The 25,886-nt window shown below is 36.9% G+C and overlaps 2 protein-coding genes across 2 annotated transcripts; one reads left to right on the top strand and one right to left on the bottom strand.

Moving 5' to 3' along the window:
* On the top strand, positions 1 to 20,408 carry LOC110659985 (DNA polymerase zeta catalytic subunit). Its single transcript, XM_021818119.2, has 29 exons — positions 1 to 237; positions 458 to 540; positions 960 to 1,017; positions 1,132 to 1,181; positions 1,294 to 1,406; positions 1,509 to 1,551; positions 1,668 to 1,736; positions 3,206 to 3,361; positions 3,474 to 3,645; positions 3,730 to 3,821; positions 3,921 to 4,343; positions 4,499 to 6,104; positions 6,255 to 6,482; positions 6,560 to 6,610; positions 6,700 to 7,028; positions 7,388 to 7,530; positions 8,042 to 8,633; positions 9,310 to 9,456; positions 9,821 to 10,096; positions 11,419 to 11,526; positions 11,971 to 12,176; positions 12,614 to 12,917; positions 13,146 to 13,763; positions 14,344 to 14,510; positions 15,113 to 15,781; positions 16,582 to 16,699; positions 17,286 to 17,638; positions 18,018 to 18,116; positions 18,652 to 20,408. The coding sequence occupies exons 1-29, from the start codon at positions 138 to 140 to the stop codon at positions 19,883 to 19,885; spliced, it is 8,607 nt and encodes a 2,868-aa protein (XP_021673811.2). The 5' UTR covers positions 1 to 137; the 3' UTR covers positions 19,886 to 20,408.
* Positions 20,409 to 21,126: 718 nt separating this feature from the next.
* On the bottom strand, positions 21,127 to 25,188 carry LOC110659966 (putative disease resistance protein At3g14460). The gene has a single exon (XM_058142795.1). The coding sequence runs from the start codon at positions 25,186 to 25,188 to the stop codon at positions 21,127 to 21,129; it is 4,062 nt and encodes a 1,353-aa protein (XP_057998778.1).
* Positions 25,189 to 25,886: the final 698 nt, after the last annotated feature.

The raw sequence follows: 25,886 nt of genomic DNA, 5'->3' as shown, positions 1-25,886 counted from the left end.
CCCCGAAAACTGAACCTGGCGCCAAATGAAAGCTCTCAGTCTCTGCAACTCCAGAATTCAAAGTTTCTTTTCTCCATTTCTTTCCTCAAATAAAGATATTTATATTTAAGGTCAGTAAAATCGAGGGAAAAAAATCAATGGAGAATTCGAAAATTTTCAGCGTCCGAATTGTGTCGATCGATTACTACATGGCACCGCCGATACCTAACTTCGATATTTGTTACAGTAGCTTTCAAGGTACGAGTGAACCCTGATTATAATTGCAGGAACTAGTGAATATCTCTGGGTTGTTGCGATTATGTTGCTTTCGCATCATCATTAGTTTAGTTGCGGTTTTGCAAATAATTAGTTTGATATTTTCATTTTCCCTGTAAACAAATTTAGGCATGGGTTTCTACTGTTAAACCTGTTACTCTTGCGGGACTGGAGTATCTAACGTATTTCTTGAACTTTGAAGGTGGGAAGGTCAACGAGGTTCCTGTTATAAGGGCTTATGGCTCAACACCTGCTGGTCAGAAGACTTGCTTGCATGTTCATAGGGTAAGATTGTTGCTGTACTCTGATAATGTATTTGTAATTATTTGCATCAAACTTGGATTACTAGTTTATTTCAGCTGCTATTTATTTGTAATTTGGGACACATTTTGATTTTGTGGCAAAACAATGCATTTCTTGCTTTTAATTCTTAAAAGCATCATCGGCCATCAGGCAGCCTTTTCAAAGCTCGAGTGTAACATCGCTACAAATATGCATTTTGTGGATTAAAATTTTCTCTTATATATTTAGGGAGTTTTGAGTTGAGTATTTACAGGGTCTGACTTTGATCCATGTAAGACACTGGTTATAGTAATGGGCTTGAGTGTTTAGTTTTATATTAGTGGCGCTCTTCTCTTCCTGATTACTTTATTTTTTTCTTTACATACTTCTTTTGAGCTAAGTTGTCTATATTGCTCTTGTAGGCTTTTCCATATTTGTATGTCCCCTGTTCAGATATACCACTTCATCCAGATCAAGAAGGTATAGTTACATTAGCAATAGGTTTTAGCATTAAAGGCTTAGTTGAGTTGAGTTGAGTTGCACAAGTGATACTTGAAAATAGATTTTCCCCCTTTGATTTCTTCAATCTAACAGGAGATTCCTACACAAATGCAATTTCTCTTGCCCTTGAGAAAGCCTTAAAGGTATGTGTGGTTAATTCTAATTTTCAGTTCCATTCTCTAATTTGGTTTGTTTTTGGTTTTCATGGCTAAGACTTTATATGTGACACTAGAGTGCTTTGGTTTAAACTCACAGCTTAAAGGTAATGCTGGTTCAAAAAGACAACATGTGCATGGCTGCAGTCTTGTGCGAGCAAGGAAATTTTACGGATACCACTCATCAGAAGAGTTGTTTGTCAAGATATACCTGTATCCATATTTTTTATATTTTTTTATTTATGTTTTCTTGTATTTCTTTCATTTCTATAGTACTCTGGATTTGAATTATTGAACACCTTGACAAAATCTCATCTATAATCCTCATGATGTCTCTCGTGCTGCCAAACTTCTTCTGGTACCATTCTTGAACCTGCCCATGGTGCATGGTTATGGTGGCATTTATTTCATTTGCAATTTTATGTTGATGTGCAGTGAATATTTTACCATAATACTACCTTTTTTTTTCTCCAGGAAGGGGCAGTTCTTGATAAAAGCTTGCAGCCTTATGAATCTCATATTCCTTTCATTCTCCAATTTCTGGTAAATGAAAAATAATCTGGAATTATTAAAGGACATTATTTTATCATAAGAATAAGACTATATATCCATAAATTGAAAACTAGTTAATACTGACATCATATAAACATTAGTTGTATCATCATGTCCTAGGTGGTCATTTTCCAGTGCTCATAAATTTGCTGATGGCATTTGATCACCTTCATTCATGACTTTCTTTATCGACCCTTCTTTTCTTGATCCTTTGCAGCTATTAGGAAGAACTGTAGAATAATTACCAGACATGTTCATCAATTGACATATGCTTGTATTTTTTAATTATATTTTTATTGTGGCAAGGAGGTATTACAAGCCAAATTTTGCACTTGTAATAAAGTCCACCTTCCTAGTTTGCTCAAAGCATAGTTATTAAAGGGGCAAGGCGCACTTAGGTACAAAGGGATCTTAGGGCCTAGGCTCAAGGAACAGTCGCGCCTAAATGAGGTGAGGTGCAAATTGCAATAAAATAAAATTTAATAAAAAAATTAAAAATAGAATCATATTGCTCTATTTAACCAGACTTCTGAAAATTACCAATCTGCAAAACATTCATAAGCATAAAAAATGCATAAAATATTTTTATAATCCAAATAAAATAAAACTAAACTATTATAGAAATCAATCTCTTAAAAACCATTCTATATTCTAAAATAACTGCACTTCATCAAAAGTATCTCATTTTTCTTCTTCATCAAACTTCTTTTCTTCATGTCCTACCCCTTCATCGTCCTCTTGACAGAAATTAGAAAAGCAGAGAAGGACAAAAATTAAAAGACAAATCATTGAGAAAACCCAAGTGGGTGGAGGGAGCAACAGATTTCAATCTTCTCTTCCACTCTTCTTCTACTTTGTTTGTTCTTCTTTTTTCCCCCTTTTCGTTTGGAGATAGCTTCAGTGATAGGAGAGAAAAAAGCCTTTTCCTTTATGCTAGGTGTGGATGAAATTAGATTAAAAAAAAAAAAAAGAATACCTAGACATCATTAAGGCATGCCTTAGTTGTGCTTTGCTTCTGGTCCAAGGCGTGCACCTCTTTGTAGTTTTACCTGCCTTTTAACTGTAGAGGTGCTAAGGCTTGAGCCTCCTTCGCCTTAGGCATGCCTTTAACAACTATGCTCAAAGGCAAGCCATTTATATAGGGACTATGGGATTTGCAAGGGAAATGTTTCCTTGTGGATTCAAACCTTGTTCTACAATGTGGGAAGCACACTCACTTGCCAACTAGGCCAATCATTCAATGTTGCTTTAGTCCGTGAGGCAGCTTTATATATTCTGTTTGACAAAAAAAAGGTTATGCATTTTCTTCCTTTAGTTATTATTCTTGCTTAGTTACACTTGTAAAACTTTCATTGCATACTGAGAAATTACTTATTTAAGGGATTGTCAGGCATCATCATGTTGAATTTCTTCATATTTGAGAGTTCTCTGTATATTGTTTGAGCTTCTCTTATTTACAGATTGACTACAACTTGTATGGAATGGGTCATGTGCATTTATCAAAAATGAAGTTCCGTCATCCAGTACCTGATGTTTGTACACTCAGAAAATTTATCAGGAATTGGCAACATGGACTGGAGATGGAAAATTTCACTTGCATGTCTACTGATTTTCAGGTTATCTTTGTGTCTTTTTCCATGCAATATGCTTCTGGGGTATCTTGGAATGTATTAATAATGGTCATCTTCTTTAAATAATTTTATGTGACGCAATGGTCATTTTCATTAGGCAGGTTTGAGTGGTGATGAGTCTTTGGATTCTCCAGTTTGGATATCTTCTACCATTCCAGGTGATTGGATGTGGCAGTTTTCTAGTGAATTTGAGGTGTCATCGGAGCAAGGCATTTACCACATTAAACGCCAAAGCATTTGTGAACTTGAGGGAGATACTACTATAGATGGTTTGTTTGATTTATAGTCATGCCCCTTAACTTATTTTGTTCATAATTTCATTAGCAAAATTGTTGACCATTTGTGGTTTGCAGAGATTCTCAATCAGCAATTTAAAACATATACATCCCTCTCACAAACTTGTTCAGATATGAAAATGGTGCAATCACTTATACCCATTTGGGAGGTTTGCCAGCTGTCTGTCAAATTGCTCTTTTATATGCAATAAATGGACTCTTATATTATCTGGCTTCTCCTTTCTTAAACTTTAATTCTGGTGACACAGGAAGAGTATGAAAGGAGTGGGTTGCATGAGATAGCTAAACCACCTGATCCGGGAAAACCACTTGCTGAGGATGTTTTGAAAACACTGTTACATGATCTTGAGTTTGAGAGAAAACTTAAAGAGTTTTATGGTAAATCTGAAGGCCTACCTTCATTTGGGAACATTGTAAAATTTCAGCAGTCATCAATGTCTACTGATGAAGAAAATTTGGCTGAACATGAAAAAATAAGTTCTGATAATACCAATGAACAATCTTTAAAGTGTTCCACAGAAAGAGACACTATTGGGTCTTCATCACTATTGGGTTCTCCATTTGAAGATCAGTTGGACACGACTCCTGTGGAAAGGAAAGATGCATGCCCAGAATTATTGTCTGTCAGTGACCTACAATCTTCTGAAACAATTGGAACATTGGATGCAAAGGTAGTTGTCCTCGTTAGCATGTCCTTTCTAATTGTAGTCTTATTTCATAGGGTCTTAATCTTATTATCATAAATGATGATACAGTTGTTGTCTTCCGTTTTGGCTGCACATATTAGAGGACTGCTTCAGGTTTTCTAAAATTCATTTGTTTCCAGACTGCAGATGCTGAAGCTTTGAGCCTTCTAAAGTGGCTTGTCACTTCTCAGGCTGCTGAAGATATAAACTCTGATGATGAACTTATTCATGAGACAATTCTAAGTCCACTTTTGCCTGCAACAACAATTGATCAGGTGCTGGAGAAAGCAAATATGGATTATGAGAGTGAGTCGCAAAAAGAGTGTCAGGACATTCTTGATTCAATTGAGGATTTAGATGACATGGAGGGTTTCAAGGAGAGAACTTTTCATTCTATCGGTTGCAGGAATCATAATCAAACTTTGTCAGAGATTCCTGATGCAGATGGTTTGGTCTCATCTTCTTCCAGATCTTCTGGAAATTTATCAAAGATAGGGATGAAAGAGGATTCCAAAAGTTATTTTCAAGACCAGGTATTGCAGACAACTGGCACACATTTCACTAGTAAGCGCAAAAGGAAGAAGTCATTATGGGGCTCTTTACCTTTCTCCATGACCCAAAAGAGGAATGATGACTTAGAAGCTGTTGGGTCCAATACAGCTGATGCCTGTATTGGTCAAGATAAAAATTGTGACACTATGTCCATCATCAGAAATGAGGGGGAAAAACATTCTGATGTTCTATTGAAAACTTTGGATGCAGATGTTTGTGAAGTAGGTGACTTAGTTGGATGCTCAGTTCGAGACTTAATGAGAAGAAAGAGATGCCACCGAATTGCTCAGCAGGATTGTGATAATTTTGGGGTTAAAAAAGTTCATTCAGGAGGAGAGTATGAACAAGAAAATGTAATCTTGCCAAATAAATTGGGCATACTTGCATTACATGATGATGAGCATGACAAAAAACCTCTTGGGTTTGCCAGTTTTGGACCTTCAGTTACTGATAAACAAACAGTATTATCAGAGGTTCATGATTTTAAATCTTTTCATCCAAGTTGTCACTCATACATAGCTGTACCCTTTGTATCCAGGGATAGTGCGTTGCAGGTTAGTACTCATCGCTCTCCAGTGGATACAAGAAAGAAAGAATTACAATGTCTCTATATGTCTGACAAGCAAAATTCTGCAACTGCCATGGGCCATTGTGAAACTAATAATGATAAAGAGTTAGACAAGGAAGGTGTGATCTTTACAGAAGCCCTAACTTCTAATCTTTACAATTCCAAGCCTGATTTATCGTCAGGCAGTTTGTTGTCTAAGGATGTAAATTTGGTTGATAAGAGGTTGGAGCAAAATGAAGCAGCTGGCTTATACAGTTTGACAGCTTCTCTTATTGAGCATGAGACTTTTTCAAGAGATGATTGTGAGTATAAACGTTGCCACAAAGGCAGCAAGACAATGGGACAGCTATATGAAATTCCTAGTGCAAATCCTGTGGGCATGTATGCGTCAGCAGACACCACTGTTCCACTGAATAAGAATTGTTGTTCCACTAAACACGGAGGGGGTTCTGGTTTCTCTGTACATGACAGCTCCATATTTGACGGAAGACCTGGAAGCTTAATTGGCATGACCCTCAACAAGAAACCCCCCATTGTGGACTGGGAAGATGGAACATCTGAAAATACTTCAGCTCTATCTTATCACGCTTCTCTACTCAATGAGGACAACAAACATGGAAATTCAGGTTTTAATTTCCATTTCCTTAGTTATAATTAGCCTTCCCTCCTCCCTCCCCTTCTTTGGGTAGATATGACTGCTTCCATTTTGTAGGGCCTGTTAGAAGTTACCACTAACCAACTTTTCTTCCTCTCCCCCCGTCCCCCCAAACTTCTAGGGAATGCATTGGAGGAATTTCTCCCATTTTTTGAAGGGGATTTTCAAGAGGAGAAAGTAGTTCAGAATGAGCCCCTTCCTGATGTTGACTCAAATGTACGGCAAGAATCTGTCTTGGGTGTCCCAACTCACTATCAAAATGATGGCTCACTCTTGTATCTTTTGACTCCTGTTTATTTGCCACCTTCTGTAGATTGTGTGTGTAGATGGTTAGCGTGTGATCATGAAGGTATGAAGTAGAATTTGCTAGCCAAAGTTTCCATTGACTTGGATTTCACATCTAAAAGATTTTGTTGTCATTTACAGGTACTTCAGGAGAGATCAATGCATGGTCAACAAAGTCTTTGGCTATTAAAGGTAGACTATATAAATGCTTTTAAACAGGACCCAAAAATTTAAGAATCTATTTAAAACTGTGCTAACTTTTGTGGGCCTTTCTGAGATAGGTTCAAAAGGCTCTTCACCTGTTTATGGTAATAATGTCCCCATTGAATTGGATTCTGTATCTCATTTGATGCCTGTACAAGATCGAGTGCAACAAGAAATGCATCAAAATGTTAATTCAGAATTTCACCCTAATCATGATGAGATTCAAAGACCACTGCACAATGAAGGAAACAATGCAAAACAGAATGCTGGCATGGGTTGCGCACTAGATTTATCTCAAATTTCAGGCCCAAATGGGAGATCAAAGCCTACTCCCCTCAGTCAAATTGGATTTCGTGATCCTGCTAGCATTGGTGCTGGGCAGCAACTAACCTTATTAAGTATAGAGGTAACGGCAGATGCAGGGTTTCACCACACATCTTTTTGCTTTTATTATTTTCACATTTCTATTAACCTTTGGCCTTTGGGAGATAAGCTTTTAGTTAACAACACAAGCCTTGATGAAACTGCTACAGTATTATTAAAGGCGCTGGGCGAGGCGCGCCTCAGTTCCAAGAGGTGAGCGCCTCTCTTGCCAAGGTGCTGAGGCGTGCCTCTTCCAAAGTAACTTTTTCTATTAATTCTTTTTTTTAATTTTTTAGGGTTTCTCTCCTCTTCTCTCCTATTTGTTCCTAAGCCCTAATAAAGTGGAGTTAATTAATCTTTCTTTATAATAATTTTTTATTGAAATGTAACACATGCTAACAGGTTCAAGCAGAAACTAGAGGAGATCTCAGACCAGATCCTCGGTTTGATGCTGTCAATGTTGTTGCTCTTGCCTTTCAGAATGACAATGATTCTGCTGTTGAAGTTTTTGTTCTTTTGCATAGTAATGGGGAATCTTACAAGAGGTATGAACATCATGAATCACAAATTGATATTTTCTGTACTTTTCTGTTAGATTGGTTTTTTTACATTGTTTCTGAATTTGCATCTCCAATATACTGGTTGGTCTTTGTTGAGGAACAGAATGTGTGAAATTAATCCGTATCATATGCTCTAGCCCTGTTTAAGTTTGGGATTTCAGGAAGGAAGAAGGAAAAAAGGAGCTTTAAATTGTGAAGGATGTTTCTAATGGTTGAATACGGGGAACCATAGAATGTAACATTTTTTTTTGGCTTGAGGGTACTTGGTCGAAAATATTGTTGGTTTAGGTCTTTTAAGGCGGGCCCTACTTCAAATTTGGACTGTAATTTTAAGTCCTTTTATCTTCACTTTGCTGCTTTTTTATAGTTTTAGAGAGAATCTGTCTTCTAAATTCATAAATTTGATTTGTTCTAGTTTGTGGTTTATACCATGTCACATATCTTTTAAATGGTAAATAAATGTTGCCTTTCTTACTTATCTTAATATTTTTGGCAGGAGTTCTGATGGAATATCTGTAAATAAGGCGGTTTATTTCTCTGAGGAGAAGCACTTGTTTGGCCATTTTACAAGGATTGTAGGTTTATTTGATCCAGATATTTTAATGGGCTGGGATATTCAAGGTGGTTCTCTTGGGTTTTTGGCTGAGAGGGCTGCACATCTTGGTATTGGCTTACTTAATAACATTTCTCGCACACCATTAGAAGCCAACATAGGAAACAGAGAAACAGAAAGTGCTGATAATGGAGTACTGGATACTGTGCTGCATGAATCTTTACTTGCAGATTCTGGTTTGGTAGACCAAGCAGTAATTGAGGATGAATGGGGTCGAACTCATGCCAGTGGTGTCCATGTTGGTGGTAGAGTTGTCCTTAACATATGGAGACTGATGCGTGGTGAAGTTAAGCTGAACATGTATACAGTTGAAGCTGTTGGTGAAGCTGTTTTGAGGCGAAAAATCCCATTAATTCCATACAGAGCATTGACAAAATGGTTTTCGAGTGGTCCTGGACGAGCGAGGTATAGATGTATCGAGTATGTGATACAGAGAGCGAAGTTGAACCTTGAAATAATGAATCAACTTGATATGGTAAGACATTAAAGATTTGAAATAATGTAATGGTTTTGTATATTTTCATTTTCAGATTTATTGGCCTCTTCTTGACCCCCTTCCCCTCTTTGTAAATTACATAATATGTTATGAGTGATATTGTGGCTTTAGATTAGTTAAATCAGCTTCTTTTTTGTGTTCAAAAATTTAAATTTTTTAGTTTTTCATGGGATAGATCACCACTCATTCTCTCCCAGTACTCACTTTTAGCATATGGGCAGTTCCAGGGATTGATTGAATGAATTAGGGCATTTTAAATGACCTCTTGTTTATTGAACACTCATGAGTCCAAAGAGTATACATTGTATTCTTCTTGATGTTGAAATTTCTGAAATGGTTTATAAAGTTAATATTATGTTGGCTGGGATTAATGCTTAATTTGAATCAGAGGAGGTTTCCTAGCATATTCAACTTTCCATGCACGTTGTGTACACTTTTTCCTTTTCTTCATCATAAAATGGGTTTATCTTGCAATAGTTGCACTCTTAATTGAAGTACATCTACTTTCTAGGAACTGTTCCCCCTTCCCCCCCTCACCACCCCCCCCCCCCCAACCCCTTTCTTTTCTCTCTTCTCCCCCCATGCCTTTTTGTTTCTTAACCTATTTTTTGGCTTCTAGTAGTTGATGTTGATCTTGGTTTGAGTGGTTTTGCAGGTAAATCGGACTTCAGAGCTTGCTCGTGTATTTGGCATTGACTTTTTTTCTGTTCTCTCACGAGGTTCTCAATATCGTGTTGAATCTATGTTTCTGAGACTAGCGCATACACAGAACTATCTTGCCATTTCTCCTGGGAATCAACAGGTTATTTTAATAGCACTTAAATTTTACTGTCTGTTACTTGATGAGATATTTTATTTGTTGAGATGGTTCTTAGGAAGGAATATCACTATGATAAAGTTTCCTCTCGTATAGCATTTGTACTTCAGGTTTCATTTGAGTCAACAAATTTATAGGTTCATTTAGACTACAGTTGACATCCCCTCATCAAACTCTGTGTTAATGAGGATGGCTATACATATATTTCCTGACCTTTCTGTAATGATCCTCATTTTTCCCATGCATATTCTATAGCATGGAATGATATTTCTGATTTTTCTTTCTTTTTAGCCATACTTAGTTTTGTGCTATAAATGTTTGAATATCAATTCTGTTTTGGGTTATATAGGTTGCTTCTCAACCTGCAATGGAGTGCTTACCTCTAGTGATGGAGCCAGAATCTGGCTTTTATGGTGATCCAGTTATCGTCCTGGATTTCCAGTCTCTTTATCCATCAATGATAATTGCATACAACCTTTGCTTTTGTACTTGTCTTGGAAATGTTACACGTTCGAAGGAAATAACACTAGGGGTTAGTTCATTTTCACCAGATCCACATGTTCTGAGGGATTTGAAAGATAAAATACTGCTTACTCCAAATGGTGTTATGTATGTTCCTCCAAAGGTAATTCATTTATTTATCTTTGTTTCTATCATAAAGTTATTTGGTACTAGCATGTCACATGCTTATGGTGTTTTTAACATGCTCTGTGGAATGTTTCTTTCTAGACAAAATTATTATTGTTGATGAAGCTCAATGGAAGAGATGGCAGACTGAAATGCTTCCATACCTTTTTTTTTTTTGGGTCTTGTATAAGAATAGAACTCTTCCCTATTTCTGAGTAACTTTTTGTTTATTTCCTTTCCAAAGAAATCGTTTATAGCTTCCCATTCATCTATTGCTTTAATAATAGTTAGATATAAAGCTATATGCTAGATCACTTAAGGTACATTGTTATATTACTTAGCTGAGTTGAACTTTACAACAATTATGCTATTGATCACCCTCTTTATCTCATTATGTTTGACTTATATTGTCAAGTGGGCTAAATTTAATCCAAAGTCACTCAACTTACCCTTAATTTTAGTGCAGTAACTAAAGTCCTATTCATTTTGGAAATATATTCAATAGCTCAATTTCTTAATGTTAACGTTACTTGAGCCACATTCTGTCCAGTCAGAAACTTGCCTGGAGCCCTGGAATTTGATGTGGTAGTCCATGACAAGCTATTTTACTCAAGCTATAGATGCAAAAATTCATCATTTAAAGCTAAAATTGCTTTCTCTCTCAGTTAGGGCCATTAAGTAGATTGGTGCCATGTCACAATTTTGGTTGCTAGTCACTAGAATATGTCCCCAGTGGCTTTATTGAAACAAAATTTGAACTTTCATGATTTTTTTTTTGGCAACAAATTGAAGTTTAGTTTTTATAGTTAGGTGCTAATTTGAGTGACTATAGGTGAAATTAACCATTATGAATTCTGCTAAGTTGGGTCCATAGATTTATTTGTACATTGGTAATAATACATCCTTTATGGGGTTTGTTCATAATCTGCTTTTAGGCTTTGTGGGCGTTGTAATAGCTACATCTTTGTTGCTTACCAGTGATGTAACCTAAGGATAGCTACAAGAAGTAGTTTTCATGTCATTCTTTTTTTTTTCTTGAAATAATTGATTTCTGATCAGAAAAAGCAATTGGTACCATTATGGTTGAAGTAAGATGCTCTGGTGAAACATAAATGCTAGTGGTAGTTTTTCAACAGTTCATTTGTCATTTTCAATGGTGTTTAATAATTTCTTTTAGGTGGAGCTGGTGTTCTTATTTTATATTTTGCAATAATCTTGTTATTTCCAACTCAAAAAGTTTTCTGTGAGTCATGCCTCTTCCTGGCTGTAAAAGAAGGTGAGAGAAGGAAAGAAAATCATATTAATCCCTTGCATTTGCAGGTTCGTAAAGGCATACTGCCCCGGTTATTAGAAGAAATATTATCAACTAGAATAATGGTGAAACAAGCAATGAAGAAGTTGGCTCCCACACAGCAAGTTCTTCACAGGGTATGGCTGCATTAGAATAATACTCAAATTGATCATTCAATATACACAAGCTGCTAGAATAATTTCTGCTTGATTTAGATGGGTTTACTTCTTTCCTGTTTTGACATTTTTATTTTGGTTATCAATGCCAGAATGAGTATAAGCTGAAAGTTGCACTATTTTGGGCATAACATTTAATGGATCCTTTTTGTTTTCAATTATCTTCCCTTGACATCCATGCCTGATTTTGTCCTCTGGGACTAAATGCACACACTCTTGCTGGAGGCAAGATGAACATATTTTTGAATGCATCTGTATGTAGACATATCATCGATGGCTGACATCTCCAGGACATAATGCAATGTACATCATACTCAAATAAACTAAGATGGAAGGGAGTGCCTTGCTGATTGTTGATTATGAACAGACTTGGATATTTAAATAAACTTTTTTTATTTTTTTCAGATATTTAATGCAAGACAACTGGCTTTGAAGTTGATAGCAAATGTAACCTATGGTTATACAGCTGCTGGATTTAGTGGTCGGATGCCTTGTGCAGAGCTTGCCGACAGTATTGTTCAATGTGGCCGGAGCACACTGGAAAAGGCTATTTCTTTGGTGAATGCAAACGATAAGTGGAATGCTAAAGTTATATATGGTGACACTGACAGGTATGCAACTCTAGTTGTTATGTTAGGGATTAAAAATCTTTTGCGATGCTAGTCTGAATAAATTTGCAAGGCACAAAACAAGGAGGTTTAACTTTGGTGCATCTTCTCTTACTGTTATCAAATGTTGCATCATCTGTAGTGGTAGACTGGAGCCACACCCCTCAAACTTGGTATTTTTGGCAGCTCTACCTGCCTGAAAATTTTTTAGTTTAGCTTGAACCTCTTCATAGAGATTGGTTATAACTTTGTGATTGTAAGACCAAACTTAGTTGCTATTTTCTTCAAAATTCAGACATAGGCATGTGTGTGCATTTGCACATGTTCATATAGTGGGATCCAACTTCTTTCAAATAAGGTTGTACTCTTTTAGTTCTCACTCAATCTATATTATCTCAATTATTTTGTATTGACACCTGTTTGGGGTTTGTTTTATGCAGCATGTTTGTCCTCCTCAAGGGACGCACTGTCAAAGAATCTTTTCAAATTGGGCATGAGATTGCTTCTGCTGTAACTGCCATGAATCCAGATCCTGTCACATTGAAAATGGAGAAAGTCTATCATCCATGTTTCCTTCTTTCTAAGAAACGTTATGTTGGTTACAGCTATGAGAGTGTTGACCAAATTGAGCCTGTCTTTGATGCCAAAGGTATTGAGACTGTTCGCAGAGATACATGTGGTGCTGTTGCCAAAATGATGGAGCAGTCATTGAGACTCTTTTTTGAACATCAGGACATATCTGAGGTGGAAACATGTACACTTGTTTCTTTATCAAGTAATATAAAGCCTAAGCTGAGATTTCATTGTCTGAACTATTGATCTGTCATGTGTGTGTGTGTCAATCTTCTTGTTAACCATGAATGATATATACATTGATGAGGGCTATCTTGATCTTTGTTCCTGCTATAGTTTCTTCTATGAAATCTAGATTTTTCTTCACCACCAAGTGAATGTTTCATGTTTTGCATGCAGATCAAAGGATATTTGCAGCGTCAATGGACACGGATTCTATCTGGCAGAGTATCTCTTCAAGATTTTGTTTTTGCAAAAGAGGTTCGCTTGGGCACTTACAGTACAAGGGCATCTTCATCACTCCCTCCAGCAGCAATCGTGGCTACTAAAGCGATGAGAGCAGATCCCTGTGCAGAACCACGCTATGCAGAGCGAGTGCCCTATGTTGTGATCCATGGGGAACCAGGTGCCCGCCTGGTTGATATGGTTGTGGACCCACTGGACCTTTTGGCTATTGATTCTCCTTACAGATTAAATGATATATATTACATAAACAAACAGATAATCCCAGCATTGCAGCGGGTATTTGGACTTCTTGGTGCTGACTTAAACCAGTGGTTTTCAGAGATGCCCCGCCCAGGAAGGGATGCTTTTGCTAAGCGCCCGCCATATGCTACAAATCCTCAACGGACCAGAATTGATTTTTACTATCTTTCTAAGCATTGTGTGCTATGCGGAGAGTTGGTCCACACATTAACACATATATGCAACAAATGTTCACAGAAGGAAACTGCTGCTGCAATGGCTGTAATTGGAAGGACTTCAAAATTGGAGAGGGAGATGCAACACCTTGCTGCTGTGAGTATTATGGCCATCTTCTTAGGTGTCAAAAATAGCTATAGTTTCCTGATGTGTGTTGAGTGGTGACTGGTGACTGTACATGCTATGTCCTAAGGCCTAATGGTAATTCAGCTGAAGAGAGAAATCTTCTCTGTTCCCAATTAACGATTTATAAATATTGGGAAAAGAAGAGGCGGAAAAATGGAAGAAGAAACCTGCAAATTTGGCCTCCTAACTGATAAGCGACCAGTTTCTCTGGTGATATTCAGGGAACGATGAACACGTCCTCTCTTGCTTGATACGTTACTTCCCTATAAAGGGAGGGATAAGTTTCCTGTGCAGTCACTTGCTTTAGAAAATATGCCACTGGCGTTTACTGAAAATTTTGGAGTAGATTACTGTACGTTTTGAATAGGGAAATTGAAGTTATTAAATTTTTTTAATTACCCATTGAGTACAAGGTCATCTATTGCAAATTTTTTTCATTTAGGATATATGATACAACTTTCCTATCTCTCTCTCTCTCTCTCTCTCTCTCTCTCCTGATTTCAATAATATTTTCACATTGGATTTATCAAGGATCTTAATTCTGTTGCAGATATGTCGACATTGTGGTGGTGGAGACTGGCTTCTGGATAGTGGTGTCAAGTGCACTTCCCTTGCTTGCTCAGTGTTCTACGAGAGGCGTAAAGTTCAGAAAGAACTACAGGGTCTGTCTGCTGTTGCATCAGATAAAGGTTTCTACACAAAATGTATGGTTGAATGGTTCTGAACGTGTGCTCCCTTTACATCTCGTATTTGATCATGCGATCTCCAAGTTAGAATTCTCAAGTTTAATTAGGACAAACATTGCTGATCTAACCTTATTGTATAGTTTGTCCAGCTTCTGACTTGCTTTACCCTTCCAAAAGTTTTGCTAAATAATTGTCTGTTGTTCTAGCCTGTGAATATTCAGAAAATGAAACTGTGATCAATTATACATGTTCATTGTCCATGTAGCTCATCCATTCTAGCTTCACCACCAGCTTATAATGCTGCTGTAATTTGCACGCAGGAGATAAATGATTGAAATTAATTTGTTGACATTACAAAACCATGGCTTGAAATAAATAATTTTAAAATGTTTTTAGTGATTCAAAAAAAATAATTTTATTTGTAGTGGATTCGAAAATTAAGAAATAAAATTTTTTTAAATCAATTTATGAATTTACAAATTCATACTTTAACATTAACTTTCTTCCAAAAAAAAAAAAAATGTTAACCTCAAAAAACCTAACCATTTAGCGTAAAGGTTTAAGGCTGTTTAGGCCTCTTAGATTATTGGCTCGCTTACTCTCTCCATCGATCTCTCCAATTCATACTTTTAGCCACTCTCTCCCTCACTCTCTCTCAAAAATGGCGCAGACCTCAATCTCTATACTTCTCATGAGACGCATCACCAAAGTCTCCCAAAACCCTAAAGCAGCATTCTCCCCTCGCCTTTCCCTTAAACCTTACTCCACGTCCTCCTTACCAGACCCGCCAAAACCCTCTTCTCTCTCTGCCCGCATGAGCTTTGTATTCGATCAAATAGATGCCATAGAACGTGAACGTGTTCAGAAAGATGATACCCTCCAAAGAATTCGTGCTTGGCGCCAATCCAAAAATACCGTCCAACACCAGCAACAAAACCCAGGAACCATTAGCTCCCAGAATCCAGAAATAATAAGCTCGCAAAATGAAGGTTTAGAGTCTGGATTTAGAGATAATGGTGATTCTAGTTTAAATTTGACTGAGACTAACTCTGTCCAGCTGAAGAACAAAACGGAGATGGAGGTGGTGCACCCTTGGCCAGAGTGGATAGAATTGATGGAAAGATTGGTGCAGCAGAATTACTTTGATCATAGAAGGAAAGATGAGGATAAAATGGTTCAAGATTTGGGGTTCGATCCTCATGGGGCTGGAAATGATGATGACATTGGAATTGATTTTAAGGATTTCAGGATTGTACAAACAGCTTGCGTCAATTTTGGCAAAGACCGGTTTGATATCTTGAGGTTTGTGGTTTATATTCTTGTCTTGCTCTTGATTCTGGTGACTTTATTACTGTAGTGAACAAATATCCGACGCTGCATTTTGTTGTGGATGTGGAACTGGATTATGTAGGGTGGGGAGATGTGTTTCAATGGATGGAATGTCTGTAATTAACTTCGAGTGTTTAAGACCACAGGATTACATTTATGTGCAATTCAATAGAATAAGACAAATGAGTGGAAATTAGTTAAATGCTACATGGTTGCTTGATTTCTGATTCTTTCCCCCCTTAAATTTTTAATGTTGCTGCAAAATACAGAGTGTTTCATTGTTTCTTAATTTGTTATTTGTGATCCATGGAAGTTTGCTTATGGCTCTTTCATATTTTGGGAGCTTGAAGTATCTTAGATTTCATTAAAATTTGGGTGAAAAAAAAGGTTGCAATTTAGTAACCTACAAATTTAAAATTTCATTATCTGGAGTAAGTGATACATGTGCGGTATCATTTCTGCTAAATTAAGCTTTTCCCTAGTATCTCTGAGTTCTCTGTCATTCTAAAAGTAATGCATTATTTTGTATACATTAGGTTTGCTCAACCTTTAATGGGTGCAAAGAAAGAGTTTTAAGTTCTTAGTTTATCTTATTTCCAAAAAAAAAAAAAAAGAAAGTTCTTAGTTTATCTTATATGAATAATGTTGCACTAATCTAAATCTTTTTAAGCAAAAAACTGGTTTTCTAAGTTTATAATTGTTGCATTCTGAGTAATGTTATTCCAATTTTTTCACTTGGCTTGACATGTGATGAGACATAAAATTGATTTCAGGTCATTGTCAAGACAGGATATTCAAATTTTGGTTGGCCATGGATGCCCAAGCGCAGACAAGAAGGTTGTTTTCTCAGCAAAACTTTTGAGGAAGCATGTGCACCTTGATGAAGGTGATGTAAGTGTTACTTCTTGTTTTCCGAACCATGCTGTAAAATTAGTGTATCACTTGTGATGACTCTCGCTTCCTTGTTTTGATGAAGTTTTGTGATCAAACTGTTTATGTAAGTGCATTTAATTGTAGGATACTGTATTCTCATATTTTGGTCATAGTGAAGGATCCATGATTATTAAATGATATGAAGCTGTTATTTTGCTGTCTTCTCTGACTTTTAAAATTAGGACTGAACAGTTATAAAATATTTCTTGTCACATGCTATAAGTGATTATCCTGAAAAGTATTAATTTACCTGTCAATAGATGAAAAGCATTTCTTGATTTTTATTTTTCTCATTTGGTTCTGTTTTAAGCATGTTGCTTGTTTTTGGTTCTTTGTGCTTTACATGTTGTGGTGATTTCTTCATCCCACAACCCCAACACACACACCACCACCAAAAAGAAAAGGAAAAAAACCTCTCCTTTGCTGGGTTAAGAACAGAAAGGGCTATATTTTTCTCACCATTTTTTTAAAAGCATTGTTTTGGATAATATTAAAATTGATTATCAGTGACAATTTTAAAGGTGACTGTTTATTTATATTTCAGGTTTGTTGTAACTGCAGTTTGAGAAACTCTTGTGAAAGGGCATATCTTCTAACCAATAAAGAGGATGAGGCACGTACTATTGATGTTATGCGGGTTCTTTTAACTTATGGTTTTGATCCTATAAATGGATCGGTAGTCAATAAGTCTCTTCTGAAACAAAAATCTCTCAAAACTGTAGTCCGTAAATTACTTCATGAGGTTGTAAAGCTAAGTGCAATTCCAATAGATCCTAATCTCCCCCCACCAGTTATTAAAAAGCCCCCACCAAAAGTGAAGCAACCTCCTCCTCCTCCAAAGAGACGAGTTGGACGTGATGACGTTGAGATGAAAAAGGGGGATTGGCTCTGCCCCAAGTATGTTACAGTTTATTACTTGCCCAGTTTATTTTTCTATTATTGCTAATGCAAAGAGTGCTAAGTTTGCCAAGGTTGCATATAGTTTTCAAGTGAAAATTACAATTGAGGAACTTATTTTCCTTTTTTTTTTCCTTTTAAAGTTTTCTACCCACTATACTCTTTCATTTGCGTTCATTCTTTAGATAATCATATCTATCTATAATCTATGATTGTACCTTGATGCTCATAAGCATCCATGGAATATCTCAGAGCGGAAAGATCCTTTTCCTGGAAGATTTTAATATGCTTTCAAACCTGCAATGGCTGATTTTGTTTTCAATCTTTAGTCTAAAAAGATGTCATTTTAGTTGCTAAGCATGCTTTATATATGTCTCAGGTGTGACTTCATGAATTTTGCCAAGAATACAGTGTGCTTACAATGTGATGCCAAGCGGCCCAAGAGACAGTTGCTTCCAGGAGAATGGGAATGCCCAGAGTAAGCTTTTCAATCTCAATGAACTAATGTTATTTTCCTCCCTAGCCAACTATGTGGACTTTTGTAGATTTTTTTTTTTTTTTTGATGTCATATATTATTGGAAAATTTTTGTAGTTTGTGAAATTCATTAATGTTGCATTTAGATGGAAGGATTTCAAATAAAGGTGTTTAGTTGTGGATAAATTAATTGAATAAAGTTTAATATGTTCTTTAGTATTACTGGATTTGTTAATGCAGATGAGAACTTATTTGAGGTGGATTTGAGATTTACATCTTTATAGGAATATTTTAAATCTGTGCTTAAATAAGTTGTTTAAAAGCATTCATGAATCTATGATTAATTTGCGAATGTAGTCAATCAAAGAAAACCTGTGCATTATTAAATCCAAATTTTCCTGTTGCATTCATTCAAAAGAAAAAAAAAATCCACATCAATTATGTCTGTCCAAATTCAAAATAAACATGCCTGCATTGTGTCGGTAAAGTTTGTCAAGTAGTCCTAACATTCCTTCTAATTGGTTCTTTCTGTGGCAGGTGCAACTTCTTAAACTATAGGAGAAATATGGCATGTTTCCATTGTGATTGCAAGCGTCCACCTGATGAATTTATTGAAAATAAAATGGAACAGATGCAAAATGTTCATGAAAAAAGACCGGAGAAGATTCCCAGGCGCCCAGAAGTTTCTAATGCCTGGAATTTTGACTTTGATGATGATGAATCAGATGGTGCAGATGTTGCTGCTTTTGAGTATGCAGATTCTGCAGCTATGAACGAAGACTCTCCTTTGGGTCCTCAAGCTCAGGGAGGAAAATTTAGAGGGCTTGATGATGATCTTAACATAACCAGCAGAATTCCTAGGGTTCATGAAAGAGAATATTCTGATCCCAGAAATAACAGACTTGCAACAGGTTTTGATGATTTTGATGATGAAGATGATGTTGACAGTTATGAGCTAGAAACTGAAAACCATAGTCCTGCATGGAAGGAAACTCGAAATAATTTTACTCGACAAGGGATCTGTGAATTGGAAGATGGTGAAAGTTCTGATGATGAGTTGCACACTAATCCAAGGGAAAGTCCCCAATCTTACATCAAGCCATCTAAGCATAAGCATAAAAAGGCATCTTTCTTGGACTCTGAGGATGATGAACTGAACTTTGATTCAGATGGTGAAATTTTGGTTAACCGCAAATGGAAATCTAGTCATGTCATTGATGCTAAACATAAAAGCAGGGGCAGAAGTCCAACTGGTCTATCCAGGGGATTAAGTTTTGGGTCAGATGAAGAAGTTGAGCTTGATTCTGATGCAGATGATTTTGATGAAGATTTTGGCTCCAACCAAAGGAAAGGAAATAAACAGGATTTTGGCAGAAGGAACTATCATAGACGTTCTGATAATGATGAGATGCTTTCTCAGGGAAGAAAGTATGGGAAGAACAAAATGGAAGCTGGTGGAAGACGTGACGACTTCAGAGGTCGAAGTGATTACGACTTCGTAAGAGATCCTAAGGGTAAAATAGGTGACAGAAGGCACTCGAGGAATAAAGATTTTGATAGATCATCTCATAGTTCACATGGTGAAAATAGAGGATTCCGAGGTAATGATCGATCTGAGAAGAGAATTAATGGTGGCAACTTTCAGAATTTCAAGGGACCAAGACAGGAAAGATTTCGAAACCAGCAACGAGGTCAATCCAGTGATTATAAGATGAACATGGACAGGGATTTTGGTGAGTTCAGAAACAGCCGGCGAGTAATTGAAAGGTAAACTTGAACCATGGATGATTGGCATGTCAGGAATTGTTGTTTTCGCTGCTGGTTATGCAGATGACTAGCATTCTGCAATTCTGCTCCCAGTTATCATGTCAAATGGTCATAGATGTTACTTGGGAAGTCCTTGGCCCAAGTTAAAAATGCTAAATGCAGTCATTGCCCAATCTGCAGATACTCTTATCAGATTCAACAACTTTATGGGGGAGTAGCAGACTGCAACTAGCTGCCCTACCCAGATTGATAACATGCCGCTTAATGAGCACCTGCGTGTCATTTACTGCAAGATAGTCCAATTGAATTGGATTTTTAGTTGGCCTGCTACGAAATTTTCATCAAGGTGCTCTATGCTGCCTCCATATATGGGCGCCTCTTGATGAAAATGTACGCTTATGTTCATATTTTGTTCTGCTGAAACGTGATATGGTTGGTAGATTAGATTCAGGAGTTTGTCTGGTTGTTTGATTAGAGTTCAATGTGAGTGGCTATTCACGCTCCTTAATTAAAATATTTTCTCTAAATATCCTTCTAGAGGTAACAAATTTTAACCTACTTCAAGAAAACAACACTGCCCAAGACGATGACGCCTACGCAGAAGTTAGCAAGATTATTGGCATCAGTGCGCTCCAAGGTGCCACTGGCATGGAATACTTGATTTTAAAAAAGAAAATAGTACAGAGTTTTTTTTTATTAAATATAATTAAATTTAAAAAAATCATATAACCACGATGCTTTGACCATGATATAAGGATAATTTCACCTTATATAACCAAATTAAAGAATTTTGACCTACAAAATTATACTTGCCCCTTTTAAGAAAAATAGCCTTAGCATGCTCATAAATTAAAAAAAAAAAGTATAATTATACTATTCATTTAACTCGCTTGATCAGTAGCTTTATCTATTCAAAAGCTCAAATTATCAGGTGCAGAAATCTAGCACTATCAGAAGTACTCTGCCACAGGTGGTGGTATTCATGCATGCAACAAGTGTAACATTGATAGAATAAAGCAATCTCACTGTGCTCAAAGCCTCTTGGAAAAATGGAAATAACCCAGAGGCAACAATTATTAATACAAGAGATGAAAGCTTACAGAGCGTTCAACGTTCTGGTAATGTCCAGTGAGATGAGAACATTTTCAAGTCTTGACTGGGACAGAGATGTAGGAGCATGTCCACCCATGTATCAATGCTCTTGGAACAAATCATAAAACTACCAAGTTCTGGTTCTAATTTTTGCTAGAAATCTTCCTCCCAACATAAGCACGAGATGCGAGAATATTGCTGTATGCCATTCCTTTTGTTAATTTCGTAATGCCTTTTCACACTAGGACATTCCACAATTTGAAGGAAGCAAAGATTAGCAGGCAGCATCTCCTCTGGCAAGGCTGATAGACTATGGCATCTCACAATTCTCAGATACTTCAAAGAGTTGAGATGCTGTAGTCCCTTGTCAAAAACCTTCAATGTTGGCAAGTTTTTAATTGAAAGAGTGACAAGAGTGGAGGGAAGAAACCCTTCCATAAAGACCTCACGATCAGTAGAACAACCAATAAAGCTAAGATTCTTGAGGCATGCGAGTCTTTCAAACCCCCATCGAGAAATGCTGTTGAGATTTCCACAACTATCAATCAAAAGACGTTCAAGCTTAGCTGGCAGTGGTCCTTCAGGAAATGAATAGAGATTCGGACATCTTCTCATAGTTAGGTCCTGAAGTGAAGAAACACCATGCACCGGCAGTGACCTCAGCTCATAGCATTGGCTGATTTGAATCTTTCTCAAGTTGGCTACAGGGAACCCCCCATCTGGGAAGGACACAAGACCAGGACAAGATATAATGGTCAATGAACAAAGTGAAGTGAGATTATGTAGACCCTCAGGAAAAGATTTCAAATTCCCACAACCAATAACTTTAAGTTCTTTAAGACTGGTGGCAGTGTCGGGTGTGAAGGCTTGTAAACCAAGAGATTGAAGAGATTCACAAGACTCGATCAACAAGGATTCAAGAGAACTGTTGCAATGCATCATTTCCTTAGGTAAGAACTCTAACTTTGAGCACATCCTGATCGTAAGCATTTTTAATGAGCTTGACAACTTGCATCCTGGAAGGGATGTGAGGCAATGAGAATTCCAAACACTTAATCTTTCAAGGGACGAGCAACATATCATCTCTAAAGGCAATGACTTTGCATCACAACTAATCCAGATATCTTGAATCAATGATGGCAACCTTGTATTTGTAGAAAGCCTAAGACGAGGGCAAGCCCAAATCTCCATTTTCTTGAGAGTTGTGAGGGTATGCAGTTGGCATGGAAAATGCTCCATTTGTGGACAATCAGAAATGGCCAATCTTCTAAGAGAAACAAGATTTTGCAAACTGACCTCATCAGATGAAAGCCTAAGCAAATCACAAGAATGTATTTCTAAATCTTCAAGCATCATTAACTGTTCCAAAGCACCTTTAGGCAAACATCTCAGTTTCTGAATTTTGCAAAGATAAAGCGAGGTAAGTGAATGGAGACCAACGGCCTTTCTTAGCAACATCTCATTGCATTCTTGCAGTCTTAGGTTACGAATCAATGAACACGTTGGAAGAGCATGCAACTGTAAACATCCATCGATATTAAGTTGGACAAGGGAAGGAAGTTTGGTAGGCAATTTTCTTAACTTCGGACATTTCTGTATTGAAATTTCTGTGAGGCATTGCATCTCTTCTCCTTTCTCTGGAAAAAGCTCAACCAACTCCATGCATCCTGTTATCTTAAGCTGTACCAAGGAAGGAAGGTGTTTAGGTAAATTTCTCAACTTGGGGCAGTGTTTGATTGAAAGTTCATGAAGACAAGGGAACAAGGAAGTTTCCTTTTCAAAGATGCCAGTTGATTGAAGCCTTTGTACAGAAGTCAGCTTATCACACTCCTCAATAGTCAGCTTTTCCAATGCAACAAAGCCAGAAGCTGGCTCCAAAAGGATTTTACCACTATAGTATCTAACCATCAAATCTTTCAACTTCATGTTTGATAGTAGAATGTTTAACAGCTTCTCTGCAGAACCCCCCTTTGCTAAGGTATGAATATCTCTACTCCATTCTAACACCAAGGCCGACAGGTAATGCTTTTTTTCAAATCTGGCTTCAATGGCTTCCAAAGGATCAAGAACATTTTGCAGCCCTGAAATTATAAGGCTTCCCTGGAGAAGTGATAAGTCTCTCAGTTCCCTAATCCCAGTCTCATTATTCTTTCCTATGATGAAATTAGATAACCTTTGAAGTTTTATCAATCTTCCAATTCCATGTGGCATCTTCATTAACCCACTTTGACTAGCATCAAGATATTGCAAGTTCAATAGTTTTCCCATGTTCGTAGGCAACTCAATCAGAGATTGGCAACCGATCAACAGCAATGTTTGTAAATTATAGAGGGTACCTGTTGATTCAGGTAAATTTCTGATTGAAGTGTAGGATAAATCCAGATATCGCAGATGTCTCAAATTTCCAATTGATTCTGGCAAACTAACAATTTGATAGCCATTCAAAGAGAAGACCCTAATGCGATTTAGTTTTTGCAACAATTCAAGTAATGCCATTTCAGGCAAGTAGCTAAATCTTCTTCCTCTACCGAGCGGAAGAAATGTTCGTAGAGAAGTCTCAGTTTTTCCCAAGGCCCCAAATTTTGTGAATGGTTCATAATAATCAGGAACGTATGACAAATGGCGAGCATTTTCAGGAATTGGATAGTGCTGTTCAGCTTCAAACATATCTTCCATCCTAAAACACATCCCTTCAGAAAGAGATTTAGATAGATCATGAACAAGATCATGCATTTTGAACCCTGATTTGCAGGTCACTGAATGCTGAAAAAATGACCTTGATAACAGGTCGAGGAAGTATCTTCTAGCCATGTCTTCTAGTCTCACTCCCTTCAGCTGCGGAATAAAACCTTCTGCCATCCATAGCAATACCAACTCATCCACTTTAAATTCATAATCTTTTGGAAATATTGAGCAGTAGACAAAGCATTGTTTCAAAGCAGCAGGGAGATGAAGATAGCTCAAGCTTAAAGCGGGTAGAATTCCCCTACTGTCAGATATGGACCAGAATTTGCTGTTCAATAAATCTTCCCAATTGTCAATATTAGTTTTGGATCGCAAAAGACCACCGATTATGGATACTGCCAAGGGCAAACCTTTGCATTTTCTCACAATTTTCTTGCCAATGAACTCCAGCTGTGGATTTATGCTAGATTCATTCTCAAATGCATGTTGCCTAAGCAACGACCAGCAATCTTCTTCTGGCAATTGCTCAACATAGTGGTCGGGGACAGTGCGCATGATTGATGAAACACCCACATTCCTTGTAGTTATCAAAATCTTGGAAACTTGTAAACCAGTTATAAAAGGCTTTCGAAAGGCAATCCATTGATCATAATCCTCGTTCCATACATCATCTAGAATGAGGAGGAACTTCTTGCCAGACAATTTCTCCTGCAGATTCACTTGTAGACTATTCAAATCATTTGCTACACGAGTGTCCGGGCTAATTGACTCAAGTATAGTCTTAGTTAGCTTTTTGACATCAAATCGATCAGACACACAAACCCACACCTTCAAGTCGAAATGCTCCTTCACCATATGGTCATTGTAGACAAATTGAGCAAGGGTTGTCTTGCCAACCCCTCCCATTCCAACAATGGGTATTACGCAGACACCATTAGAACTAACATTTTCATCAGATACCAACATTCGAATGATCTTCTCTCTATCATCATTTCTACCAAAAACACGAGGCTCACTCAATAAGGAAGTTGTCTCTAGTCTTTGTCCTGCTCGAGATGAACTCCCCCCAACAGTATCACTCAAACCAATAACATCTTTTTGATTTACAAGGTATTCTAATGTATCAACGATTCTATTAATTTTGGATTCTGTCCCCTCCTTAAACCCACATACAGTATCAGAAATTATCTTGCGACATTTAGAGAAGACATCCCATACCTTTCTATTGATCTGAGACTTGGGTTCCAGCTGATCTTCCATTGCTTTGAATGCAATCTCATCCAACACATCCTCTGCATCGTAAACCACATGTTTGAGCTGCTTCAGCCAAGCTCCATTAACAGGCTTCTCAAATCGCTTTTCCTCTGCATCATTCACAACTGTAGCAACAAAGGGTAATATTAACTTCAACTTCTCCAGGGGCTTATTGAGCTCCCCTCCCCTTATAAAGTTCAAGAAGTCCAAAGAAAGCAACTTATCCAACACACCCTCAAGAAAAGTAGAAAGAACAACCTCCCCAACAACATCCATACCCTGAAAATGGAGGAGAAGATTGGAATATGGTAAGATCAGCTACTCTTATACATAACTACGTAACTGACAGGAAGTGGAAAGTAGGTGAAGATCGAACGCAGAGTTGAAAAAGTACTGGAAGAGTAAAACTCCAGCTCAGATCAACTGGACATATCTAACTATTTCTTTAATGGAAACAAGAAGTTGGGGCATAGGTGCAGCAAGCAATCAACCATCTTCAGCTCTAGAAGATGAGATGATAACAAAGGCGTAGCTCTTGGTCAATATTGAAGTAATTCATATGTTTCAAAATTGGATAAACTGCAATTTTACGCCTGAAGTTTGAAACCTACCCTTTGAGGTTTGACAGAACCTGCATTAATTCTAGCAAAAATACTTTATAGCTTTAAAATTAAGTAATTTAATAAATTTTCATTTAGTTTTAAATCTATCATTATAATTACGATTAATTTCATATTAAATTCAATCCTTGAAGTTTTATTTTAATAACAAGTATTCATATTTATTTATTTTTCTTTCTTTTTTTATATATATAACAATATAGTATAATATATAAAAATATTATAAATGGATATATATATATATATAATTATTTATATATTATTAAAATAATAATGACATAAATAGAGTTTTAGAAAATTATAAGGGATTATTTATAAATAGTTATAGTATTTGAGGATAATTTATAAAATATA

Source organism: Hevea brasiliensis, unplaced genomic scaffold, assembly GCF_030052815.1.
Source record: "Hevea brasiliensis isolate MT/VB/25A 57/8 unplaced genomic scaffold, ASM3005281v1 Scaf7, whole genome shotgun sequence".
In the NCBI taxonomy this organism is placed as follows: Eukaryota; Viridiplantae; Streptophyta; class Magnoliopsida; order Malpighiales; family Euphorbiaceae; genus Hevea; species Hevea brasiliensis.
Note: the sequence above shows the minus strand (reverse complement) of the source record. Positions and strands in the feature narration are given on the sequence as shown.

Bases quoted from the DNA above. Each gene is read 5' to 3' on its own strand.
- LOC110659985 (XM_021818119.2), top strand. From the start codon at position 138: ATGGAGAATTCGAAAATTTTCAGCGTCCGAATTGTGTCGATCGATTAC. The intron at 1,407-1,508 runs GTATCCATATTT...ACAAAATCTCAT, and splicing joins TTGTTTGTCAAGATATACCT to CTATAATCCTCATGATGTCT. The intron at 9,457-9,820 runs GTTATTTTAATA...TGGGTTATATAG, and splicing joins TTTCTCCTGGGAATCAACAG to GTTGCTTCTCAACCTGCAAT.
- LOC110659966 (XM_058142795.1), bottom strand. From the start codon at position 25,188: ATGGATGTTGTTGGGGAGGTTGTTCTTTCTACTTTTCTTGAGGGTGTG.